The sequence below is a fragment of the Lathyrus oleraceus genome, chromosome 1, assembly GCF_024323335.1.
Source record: "Lathyrus oleraceus cultivar Zhongwan6 chromosome 1, CAAS_Psat_ZW6_1.0, whole genome shotgun sequence".
Taxonomy (NCBI): Eukaryota; Viridiplantae; Streptophyta; class Magnoliopsida; order Fabales; family Fabaceae; genus Lathyrus; species Lathyrus oleraceus.
The window spans coordinates 363,831,258-363,844,495 of NC_066579.1; the positions used below are offsets into that span (position 1 = coordinate 363,831,258).

Sequence of the window (13,238 nt, forward strand, 5' to 3'; positions counted from 1 at the left end):
TTATAAATTATAAACCACAAAAGGTATAGTTCACAAATATTGTTAACCAATCTTAATACAGAAGCAGCAATGAAGTTTGAATCAATTGGTGAATCGAGCTCCATATCAATGCATGAAATTGATCATGATCAGTTGCAAGTATAACTCCAGCATAATCAATTTAAGTGAATCATTTCTCAATAACAAAAAGAAATAAACATCTAGCATAAGGGGGAAAAAAAAGAAATAATTTCTCAAAGCATGTTTCTATTATCCATTTCTCAGCAGAAGAATAAACACTACAGAACAGAATCTTACAACATTAGTAAATCGCAATGGCATGTATATATATTAAGAGCAACAACAAATTACAATATAAATCTAAACACTCATTAAAGGGGGTAGTGGAATAAAACAAGGGTAGATATGTACATAAGGAAGCTGTGAAACTGAACTGATATTATGACAGCTAAACGGGAGGTATGTTCGAGAAAGAGAACCCTTTGTATCCTTTGTAAGCATAATATGCAATCCGCGTGTAGTAGAAACCTGGTATGAACAATAACATTCCCAGTATTGCAAAGAATAGACCTATCAAATCAACCAAATACAGATTTCAAAATCAACCACAACAAAATATCATAGAAAACCAGCTAATTAGCTATACTCTGATTATGTGCCAGTTGAATTTCAGTTTAAAAATAGATTTTCAACTTTAACTGAAATCTGTCTCAAATAGAAAGCTGAGTTGATGAGTTTAGGAGCGTCAAAAGAGTTCCAATCAAAAGGTCTATAGTTCAAGCACCATAAACTAACAGAATCATTAATTTACTAACATTTATCTATAAATATAATTGAATTAATGAACTTAGGCACAAGTTGGTCCCTTAACATATTAAAAGTGTCAGTGTGCTCCCTTAACTGGACAAAGTTACTACAAGTTGGTTCATTCTGTCAAAATACACGTTAACAATACTCCCTCCGTCCCATCATAAGTGATCTCATTGATCATTTCACACAGATTAAAAAAGTATATAAATGAAGGAGAGAATAGCATTTTTACTAAAATACCCCTTATCAAGTAAGGAGAATTATGAAAGTGATATTAATTAGAGGGCAGAATCAGGATGTCCAACAATTGTCCTTCCTCATGGTGCTCACAAGCACAATCGTCCAAAAACCGCAACAGCCAGTGTTCCCCAAGTTCTACCGGTGGAGTTTATTGTGTGCCTATTAGTGCGGGTACATATACATGTACAATCAAAGAAACACCAATATCTATGTTTGATTTGACGAGTAAAACCATACACAATCAAAGAAAACCCTAAACGAAAGATGCAAACTCTATCCATATAAGAACCTGCACATCGTGTAGTGGACAGCAATCACTTGCCTCTATCATCAGTCAATTTCCTCTTTATCTTCCACAATTTTGGCACACAGACTACGATTAACAAGTCCTCTTTGCTCTCTTCCTCTTTCTATATTCTCTATTTGTTTTTTCATTCTCTTCTTTCTTCCAATCCTATTTCTTCACTATATTTTCATTCAACACCTTCCACACCTCAAGTCTATGTATATGGCGAATGTGACGGAAAGGACCAACTCGCATTAACATTGTCAAGTTAAGAGACCAAATCATCACTTGAAAAAAATGAAGGAACCAAGTTGCACCTCAAAAACAAGTTTAGGATAAAAAAGGTAATCTAGCAGTTGCAGAAAGAGTAATAACAAGAAAGTGCAGTGTTGAATATCCAGAAAAACCTAGAAATTAACATATTTTCTATTAACAAAATTGAAACAAAAAATGAGCAGCAATTAGTAGAATTCAATGAAATAATAAGAAATTGAGCATATTTGTGTGCGAGAAAAGTGAAAAGATAGTTACCGTGAACAGTGTCACCGCCGACATGTTTATAAGCCATGACGAAACCGATGATGATACTGAGAAAACCGAAGACGAGAAGCGAAACGGCGAGGGCGATCTCTTTGATCGGGGGTTTGTTGTTGACAGAGTAGGAGGTTCCTATCATGATATCCTCGTCTGAAATCGAAAACGCGTGATCTACGTATGCCATTGTTTTGTTCGTTGGTAGCTAGCTCTGTGGGTTTTGATTGTTTTGGTTTGAGATTTGGATGGGGAAGGAGGTTGTTTGGTGGGTTGAGTTCAGATGGATTTAGCTTTCGACATGATTTAATCGAGGTTTTTAGTTTGACAATTAAGTTAACTCATTTGGATTATTTTATTTCCTTTTTCACCGTTGCATACACTTTTTAACACCTAATACACACTCCACCGATCACAATTATAACTAAAATTAACTATTTTCACAAGTTATAGACTCATTTCATATATATTAAAAATAGATAAATAAAAGAAAATAATATTTTTATTAAAGTATCATTATATAATATTGAGAATAATAAAAATAATATTTATTAAATAATAAAATTTAAAAAAATATATTAAAAAATAAAATTATTTATTTATTTATTTAATAATACTCTTTTATTTTAAATAGATCGCTAATTATGAGATCGAGAAAGTAGTTAAATAAATGTAATTAATTTTTTTAATATCATATAAGATCAAAATAAAATTTATTATAATATTTTTAATTATATTCGATGAATCAACTATCAACATTAAATATTTTTTAATTAAATCAAAAATATACTAACAAAATATAAGTATTAATTAATTTAAAAACTAATGAATTATACTTATAATAGTTGATCAAAATTTAAGATAATTTTTTACTTATTATAGTGATTGGAAGAGTACACACATACATATACATACAGTATTTATATGATAAATAGTGTTTTTTTATAATAATTTTAGAAAATATTTAAAGATATTTTTTTAAATATAAACAATTATTTTGTAATCTAATCTAATATTATATTAGTAATCAATTTTATAATTTAATTAATCTTAAAAATGTATGTTATTAACTAAATATTTTATTTATAATTTATTAATTATTTTTACTACTTCCTTAACCAACAAATTATATCATTAATTATTTTAGATATTAAATTATGAATGATATTAGTCAATTTTCTTTTTGTGATTTATTAATCAATTTTATTTTAATAAAGACTGTTTTTTTAATGTTTTTAACCATGAAGTGTATTAACTCATTTTTTTAATATTAATCAAAATTGATTTGCTATGTAATACTTATTTTTATGTCAAGACATTTATTAACCAATTTTTTACACTCAATTAATCAATTATATTTTTTATTTAAAATTAGTTTTTAAGGTCAATATACATATTAATCAAATTATGAATTATATTAATCAAACTTTTACACATTATTACAAAGTTGCTTTAGAAAGAGAGGAAAAAATATAGAAAAGTCAAAAATATGAATATCATTATTCCCCTTATTTGTGAACAATGGTGACATGTGGAGTAAATGTGAAAAGTTTGTGCCAAAATAATATTTTTCTTCCTTTTTTCATACTCTAACAACATATTCCACGTGTTTCTAAAGAGGGATCAAACTTTTTCTCTCTAAAACTTGTTGTGTTCCTCCCCTTTTTTTCTTCTAGGGTTTTCCCCATATCACATTTGGGTTTTGTCTCCCTACTTTGTAGTATCAAATGTTTTATCATCTCGTGGTTTCCCCTTTTTTCATTTAGGCTTCTCGCAATTCTCATATGATGAGAACACAAAAATGCGACAATCTCTTCACCCCTAGTAAGCTTAAGTCATCTTTGTGTCCTAGTGATGCATGGTCAATGTATAAATGGAAAAAATAGAATAATTTGTCTCTCTCAAAAGAGGAAGGAGATTGAGTGATAAATGGAAAAATAAAATAACGTGTCTCTCACAAAAGAGGAAGGAGATGAAGTGAAGGTGGACGTAGATATAAATACCAAAGGTGAAATATTCTAGAGATTGCTTTATTGGAAAACTATGGACAATGAACTCTTTTAATAATAAGGATTTTAAGAGCACAAAAACTATAGAGTGGCGGTTCAAAAATCCAATGAGATACAATATCTAGACAAGAACCTATTCATATTGTTGGTCACGCAAAAAAGGGATTTAGAAGGGGTGATATGAGGGGGGCTTGGAGCTTTGATAAGAACTTGTTGATCTTAGAAAAAGTCTTCAGTGACAAACAACCATCTGGATAAATATGAATTTTTGATCTACCCCTTAAAAAAGGTTTGAATCCATCGGTAAGAAATTAAGAGATATCATTGGGAGATTCAAATAGGTTAAACCCCAAGAGAAAAATAGGATGTGAAGATTCTTATGAATTAAGGTTAAGGTTGATCTAAGGAAGACGCTGAAGTGAGGCACTGTGGTCAGTATCACGAAAAAAGGCTAATATATTCTTAAAATACGAACACATACCTATTTTTTTTACTTTGTTTGTGGAAAGATAGGGTGTTAATTTAAAAGACCGCGACAATTTGGGAGATGGGGTGCTGAGGGTTTTAATGAGATATAAGTGAGTGAGATGTCTTTTGGACCCTGATTGAGGGCCTCTCCTCTATCGAAATTCCAAGAAGATAAAAAAATGAAGCAAGCTTAATCAAGTGCAACATGAACATTTTCGAGTCCATTAGTCACAACAAGGAAAAGGAATAAACTAGAAGAAATGAGATAGAGTCTGAAACATGGAAGATAATTTTAAAGGAAGTATCTAATGGAATTGAGACAAAAAAGTAGATATTAATAGGTTACTCAAAGACAAAGAGGCGCATGAAAGAAATAGAAAGTGTGGTAAAATCGTTGGGGGCATTGACCATATCAAATATGGGTGGAAAAGGCAATGAACCAGTAGAAGAAAAGAAAAGAAAAAAAATTGGAAGAGACATAAGGACTAATAAAAGGTGGGAAATAAAATGAAAGAAAACGAAGAGGAATCTAGCAAAAGACTTGTAGATGTGGTTATTTCAAAAGGTAACTACACTAAATTTATAGAGCTTGGTAGGAAGAGAAAACTAGTAGTAACTGTTAGTGAATAGGCCAAGGCCATGAAATTAGAGGTGGTGTTTGATGACCAACACTGCTTATCCCAATGAAAATTGTTAGCTAGAACTATAGGGGGTTAAGGAATCCCCTAACAGCTCGTGCCTTGCTAAGGCTCACAAAATTGGAAAATTCTATGGTAGCATTCCTTATGGAGACTAGATTGAAGAACCAGGAAGTAGAGGTAGTTAGGCAAAAATGTGGTTTTAATTTGTGCCTTATTGTTAATTGTAATGGAATTGCCAATTATAAGTGGGCATTTTCTGGAAAAAAAAAAATAGAAATGCTAAGGATCTCATAAAAAGGGTTGATCAATGGTCAACTAACATGTAGGAAATGGAAGCAGGGAAAATTCTTCAACATGAGCTTAAAAATGCGTGTAAGGTGAATGAAACAATTTAAATACAAAAGAGCATAGCTACCTAACTAAAATATGGAGACAAGAACACTAGGTTCTTTCATGCCAAGGGAAATCAGAGAAGGAGAGTTAATGGTATCACCAAGATCAAGGATGCTAATGAAAACTGGTGGAGAAAGGAAGAATATGTGGAGAGAGTAATGATTGAGTATTATGAAGTAATCTTCTCTATTATTAGAACTAGGAGTATCAGAAAGGCTTGTAGGTCAGTCATATGGATGCCCAAGGAGGATCATATCAGACATTGTGATGAAATTTTTGATGAAGTAGAAATCAAATAACTTATTACCCAAATACATCCCACATATGTACCAGGTTCTGATGGCATCCCTGCCATCTTCTACCAAAGATAATGGCACATTGTTGGAACTGACATCACGAAACTAGTGTTGGAGTTCCTTAACAATGTTCGTATCCCAAAAGATATCAATATAACTTTATATTCCTTATACCTACAGTATAAAAAACCTATAACTCCAAAGGAATACATATCCATAAGCATGTGGAATATGGTGATAAATATTGTGACAAAGGTTATTGCAAATAGGTTGAAGCCCACCTTATCTAACATAGTGGATGAGGAGAAATTCACATTTGTTAAAGGCGAGCTAATTACAAATAATGCTTTAATAGATATGGAGTGCTTCCAATAGATGAAGAAGAAAAAAATGGAAAAAGGGTATGAATGGGATCGAGATGGACATGGAAAATGCCTATGGTATAGTAGACTAAAAGTTTCTTGAAGGAATACTATAGGTGGTGGTTACAAAGTTGGTTGATCTTACTTATAGTTGCATCCATTTAGTTTCATACCAAATCCTAATAAATGGACAACCTTCTAAAAGATTCAAAGTTGAAATAGGATTGTGCCAAAGAGATCCATTGTCTTCTTATCTGCTCATCACGTGTGAAAATGTTTTATCTGGTCTGTTCACCTCCAAAAGTGGCAAGATAAGTCAAATTCAACAGTCTGCATGGCTTGGAAATGGCAAGACAAGCCTCCTCATATCTCACCTCTGATTTGTTGATGATAACATCATATTTTCCAGAGAAAATCAAAATGAAGCTGATATTATCCTCAAGTGTCAATCTACCTACCAATAAGCCCCAAGATAGTTGGTTAACTTAGATAAATCTGAGGCATCCTTTAGTCGAAAAATGTTTAAAGAAAATACAAATATGACCTGAGACTGGATGTTAATTAATATTGTGATGTCTCACGCCAAGTACTTTGGGCTCCTTATTGTTGTGGGTAGATCAAAGAAGGAGGTGTTCGATTTTGTTATTGATCAGGTGTGGAAGAAAATTAAAAGGGTAGAAAGAGACATTCTTGTCCAGGTAGGGACGAAGACTCTTATCAAGGTGGTGGCCCAGAAAATGCCAAGTTATATCATAAGTTGCTACATATTACCCGAAGGATGTTATAGAGATCTGGAATGTTTATTAGCAAAATTTTGGTGGGGAGCTAAAGAAGATGACAATAAAATACATTGGATGAGTTAGGAAAGACTAGATAAAGTAAAGTCTAAAGGAAACTTGGAGTTCAAAGGTATTGGTGACTTCAACAAAGCTTTCTTAGGGATGCACATATAGAGATTAGTGCAGTGTGAACACATTTTGATGGGAATAATCCTCAAGGTAAGATACAACCCGAAAAATGACTTCATAAGTGCTAAGCAATGGTTCTCTCCTAGCTATGTTGGAGGAGTGTTCTTAGTTCAAGGGGTATAGTCTCAAAAGGTTGGATGTGGAGAATAGGAAATGGAAAGAGCATGAGGATTTGGAAGGATAGTTATATAGGTGCTCAAGATGGGCTTATTGGGCATGGAGATGACTACTCCATTGTGGAGGACAATTCTGTTGTGGCATAGCTAATTGATCCTTATCCCAATCAATAAATGAAATATATAATTAAATCCCAACTCAACCCTTACGAAGCTCACCAAATTGTAAGTCTTCACGTATATCTTAGAAATATGATTGATAAAATTGTGTGGCTGAGAGAGAGAAATATGGAGTATTCTTTAAAGTAAACTTAACGTCTCACTAGAATAAAGAGAACTAGAGATAAACTAGGATCATAGTCAAAATAGCTGTTGGGAAGTGTCGCACCTCGAAAAATGGGGATACGACTTCAAAGCGAAGCGCGATCGCACGCTCGCAATGATGGACTGAATAGAGTCGCCACCGAATTTTATTTATTCCTAAAAAGGAAAGGGGAAATATTGATAAAACCTCTAAAAGAAAGGATAAGATATGGTCATCGCAACCAATATCAGGGTTCGGGAGTCGATTACGCAAGGGGAAGGTATTAGCACCCCTCACGTCCGTTGTACTCAACGGGAACCATTAGGTTAGTTGTGTGCATTAGTGTTAGTTAAAATATTAGGCTTTTCGAATTATTAGGTGGGAAAGAAAGAAAGGAAGAGAATGTTTTTGGATTTTTTGACGAAGGACTAAACCTAAGTTTTTTATTAGTGGGCCTGACAAGATTTATAAATCCTGCTCCTACGTATCTCAAAAGAGAAATCAAGGCTTACGTAGTTCTGGGTAGAAAAATGTTTTGTTTGTTGGTCGATTTTATCGAAAGCTACTTTGTGTCAAATCGACGAAAACATTGTTGGACTACCCAAAACAGGTGGAAAAACATTGCCTTGCATTGTTTTGAAACAAAGTACCTTTCGTTTGTGAAAAGGTTTAAGAGATCAATCGCACGGCGGCGAGAAAAGAAATTGATTGGTTTGATGTGTTTTGAATAATGGCGAGAACTTGGATGAGCGAGACATACATCTCGAATCCTAGTCTCAGGAGTGCGCGGTATACACCACGCTCAATTTCCATCTTATTTGAAAAAAAGTGTTTAATAAAGATTAGGTGTTTTGAATTTGATTGAGAAAGGGTTTGAAGAAACCGCATTGACAATTTTAAGTGATGGCGAGAGCTAAGATAGGCGAGACATACGTCTCGAATCTTAATCTCAGGAGTGCACGGTATACACCATGTTCCATTTCCATCTTTATTGAAAAAGTGTTAAGGTAGGAATTAAGTATTTTGAAGTTTGAAAGACGAGTACTTGTGACTTACAAGCTCTTACAACTTGGGTCTAATACTCGGGACTCGTCTGGACATTCCACCCAGGCAGTCTGTTTCTTTCCAATATTGCTAAGAAAATGATTCGAATATTTACGAATGTTTTGGAGGGAAAACGAATATTTATGGCTTGCAAGCTCTTACAGCTTGAGCCCAATATTCGGGATTACGACTGGATATTCCCTCCAGGTAATCTTTTTCTTCCAACTTTATTAAGAAGATGTTTTGAATATTGGAGTGTGAAAGAGAAGACGAATATTAACGGTTTGCAAGCTCTTACAGCTTGAGCCTAACATTCGGGATTACGACTGGACATTCCATCCAGGTAATCTTTTTCTTCCAACTTTATTAAGAAAATGGTTTAGATATTCATAACTATTTTGGAGAGAAGACGAATATTTATGGCTTACAAGCTCTTACAGCTTGAGCCTAATATTCGGGATTACAACTGGACATTCCATCCAGGTAATCTTTTTCTTCACGTTTTATTTAGAAAACGATTTGAATATTAAACTAAAATAATTAAGGTACAAAGGTTTGAAATTATTGAAAGTTAAGTTGATGTTGCCTAAAAGCTCATTGCAAGGAGACCCAAGAGTAATCCACGGGACCGGAAACAAACTGAAATTGAAAGCGACCGAATTTAGCTTCAAGCTAACTTAGAATGGACTAATGTATTAATCACTCTATAAAAAGTCGAGCAACAAAATTTATGCGTCTAAATGATTTTCAAAAGTTAAATTGGATTTTAACTCCGAAATCAGAACGCAATAATAAATCGAGCAACAATCAAGCACCTTATTATTATTACAATATAGTCACAATTATTTACATCAATTCAAATTAATCAGAAAAAAATAAAAACCTAAACACCTTATATATTTAGATCTTGCAACTAGAGAGTATATATATTTATATAACTAAAATAAAAAAGACATCAGTATAAATATATATAAAAAGTATATACATAAAACTATATATATATATATATATATATATATATATATATATATATATATATATATATATATATATATATATATATATATATATATATATATATATATATATATATATATATATATATATATATATATATATATATATATATATATATATATATATATACTGAAAATTGAAACTAACTAATATATATAAAACTCAAAAAACAAAAAGTAAATATATACATAAAACTTAAATAGTAAATGTACACATATATAAATTTGAAACCAAAATATATATAAAACCCCAACATGCATATAAATATACATATGAAATATAAAGCAACAGTCTAGAAAATTTAAAACAAATGTATATATTTCAAAATAAAAACTAACAGTAGATATATACAAAGCAAAACAAATATATATATATATATATATATATATATATATATATATATATATATATATATATATATATATATATATATATATATGGTTTTGTATTTATGAAGGGTTTTACCTTTGTTTTTGTGAAAAATATGTGATAGAAAAAAATGAGATATATCCATAAAAAGTGAGGTGGAAAATGTTAGAGCTTTTTTTTTTACCGAAAGAAGGTGTTATAATTTTATGAGTGGGAGAAGATGATTGTGTGAACAGTGATGGAGGTAGTGTATTATGAAGTGGGGTTTAGTGGTTAGTTTTGAGAGGTTGTGGGTCTTTAGTGTGTAATGTAAAAGAAGAGGGTACAAGCGGCGGAAAACTAAGAGCTAGTTCTCAAACCTTCTTTAATTTTTATGAAGACAATGATATCAACCGTTGTCGCCGCATGATGGTCTTTGGTAGGCCTCCTCCTTCTCAACTTCAGCACACTTTGTTATATAGGTGTCAATTAGGGTTATCAAAATTTAAAAAAAATGCCAACATTACCCTTCGTCAATATTAATAATGTAAAATGAGTTTTGAAACATTAAATCAAATAAAAATTAAAAAATTATGGATAATCGAAATTAAGTCGAAACAAAAATAAATAAAATTCTAATTAATTCAACTGAATATTTTGACATAAAGATAAAAATAAAAAGATTCAAAATAAATAAAAGTCTAGCGCAAAAAATGCTAAAAAAATTAAAATGAATGTACCAAGATGATCAGTGTGAAATAAACTTTTCGGAAAAATACAGCGTTTGAGCCAATTCTGAAATAAATTTTGACCGGTTAAGCAGGCTTGAGCTGATCAAAAAGTGGCCAAAAAATTAGCTGAAAAAATAAATCGAGCATACCAGATTAAACTACGCGAAACGTAGATTAATAAAATTGATGTCTAGAAGCTTGATTTTGAAATTTCTCGTCCACTGATTTGACACACATCCGTTGATTAATTCAACCAGTTTGTCTGTAGATCCGAAAAAATTATTTCGACTGATATTTTAGGCACTATGCGGTATGGAATGCATGGTATGCTATATAGACATGCAATAGCTATGATGAATGCATTGAATCGGCGATTCAGGGTCAAAATTGGGGTATGACAGTTGCCCCTATTTAAGTATCTTCAACTAGAGAATATGAAGCAGGACACGCTTCATATGATCATAGTGGGAGATAGTTAAATACTAAGAAGACCCGGATTTTGATCCTGAAATGATATGATATGATATGTGCTGATGCATGGTTCTTTTTTTTTTGTAATTTTTATCTGCTAGGGATATGGTGAACCCTTAACTGGAGATGCTACTAGGCAGACCAATCTGTGGGGAATGCTGATGGTCCACAGGGAGACAGACAAATGGTAAAAACCAACTCGCTGGGGAAAACAATCTTGGAGAGTCAGACACACACTGGAGGGTACTCAAAGTGAAATTCGATGAACGACACTTAGAATACAAGAGATTTTGGCAGTAAGTTCACACATGACTTACTAAATTCGAATAAGAAAAATTTCTACAACAGGTTCATACATGACCTGATAACACTGAAATGAAAGCTCAACAACAAGTTCATACATGACCTAACAATATCAGAAAAATCAAAGAGAGTGTATCAACAAGTTCATACATGACCTGTTAACACTGAAATAATCATAGAGAAAGATTCTTCAAAACAGGTTCAGACATGACCTGGTAATACTGGAATGAAAGCTCAACAACAGGTTCATACATGACCTGGCAATGTTGGGGAATATCAAGAATTTCTGACAACAAGTTCAAACATGACCTAACAAACTCAGAAAAATCAAAAAGAGTGTATCAACAAGTTCATACATGACTTGATGACAAACTTGAACATTTTGAGAAAATTTCCACAACAAGTTCATACATGACTTGACAATATTGGAATAAAAGGTTCAGCCACAGGTTCATACATGACCTGATGATACTGGAATAAAGGCTCAACAGCAACGGGTTCATACATGACCTGACAATGCTGGGTAATATCAAGAAGTTCTGATAGTAGGTTCAGACATGACCTAAAAAACTCAGAAGGATTCAAAAAGAGTATATCAACAGGTTCATACATGACCTGATAACAAACTTGAACACCTTGAGAAAGTTTCCACGACAAGTTCATACATGACTTGACGACACTGGAATAATCAAAGAAAAAGATTCTTCCAAAACAGGTTCATACATGACCTGGTAATACTGAAATAAAGGCTCAACAACAGGTTCATACATGACCTGACAATGTTGGGGAATATCAAGAAGTTCTGACAGCAGGTTCAGACATGACCTAACAAACTCAGAAAAAATTCAAAAAGAGTATATCAACAGGTTCATACATGACCTGATGACAAACTTGAATACTTTGAGAAAATTTCCACAACAAGTTCATACATGACTTGACGACATTGGAACAAAAAGTTCAGCAACGGGTTCATACATGACCTGGTAATACTGGAATAAAGGCTCAACAGCAACGGGTTCATACATGACCTGACAAATGCTGGAATAACAAGAATTTTCGACAATAGGTTCATACATGACCTAACAAACTCAGAAAAATTCAAAAAGAGTATATCAACAGGTTCATACATGACCTGATGATAAACTTGAACATTTTGGGAAAATCTCCACAACAAGTTCATACATGACTTGACAATATTGGAACAAAATGTTCAGCAACAGGTTCATACATAACCTGGTAATACTAGAATAAAGGCTCAACAGTAATAGGTTCATACATGACCTGACAATGCTGGAATAACAAGAATTTTCGACAATAGGTTCATACATGACCTAACAAACTCAAAAAAATTCAAAAAGAGTATATCAACAGGTTCATACATGACCTGATGATAAACTTGAACATTTTGGGAAAATCTCCACAACAAGTTCATACATGACTTGACAATATTGGAACAAAATGTTCAGCAACAGGTTCATACATGACCTGGTAACGCTGGAATAAAGGCTGAACAGCAGGTTCATACATGACCTGACAAAACAGGAACATTCAAAGAATTTTCAATAACAGGTTCATACATGACCTGACAACACTTGACTATTCAAAGAATTTTCAACAGCAGGTTCATACATGACCTGACAACACTTGGGAAAAATCAAAAGGAGTTTTATCAATAGGTTCATACATGACCTGAGAATATTGGAAAACATACAAAGGAACATCATTGGAGTTTTCTAACACGAAAAAAACCTCCAAGCTTCTGGAAATTCCTCAGGATGATAAGTCATACATGACTTTCACGGAACCATCAGGAAAGACAGGATAATTAAACTCTTTGTACGTGCCAACAACAATTGGACTTTGACTGTAAGCAATGGATTACAACCGGCTTTTAACAGAT

General features: G+C 32.6%; 1 protein-coding gene across 1 annotated transcript; it reads right to left on the reverse strand.

Annotated features, from left to right (window-relative positions):
- Positions 1-229: 229 nt before the first annotated feature.
- LOC127136717 (uncharacterized) lies at positions 230-2,258 on the reverse strand. The gene is made up of 2 exons (XM_051063247.1): positions 1,868-2,258; positions 230-570 (listed from the first exon to the last, which is right to left on the reverse strand). The coding sequence occupies exons 1-2, from the start codon at positions 2,055-2,057 to the stop codon at positions 449-451; spliced, it is 312 nt and encodes a 103-aa protein (XP_050919204.1). The 5' UTR covers positions 2,058-2,258; the 3' UTR covers positions 230-448.
- Positions 2,259-13,238: the final 10,980 nt, after the last annotated feature.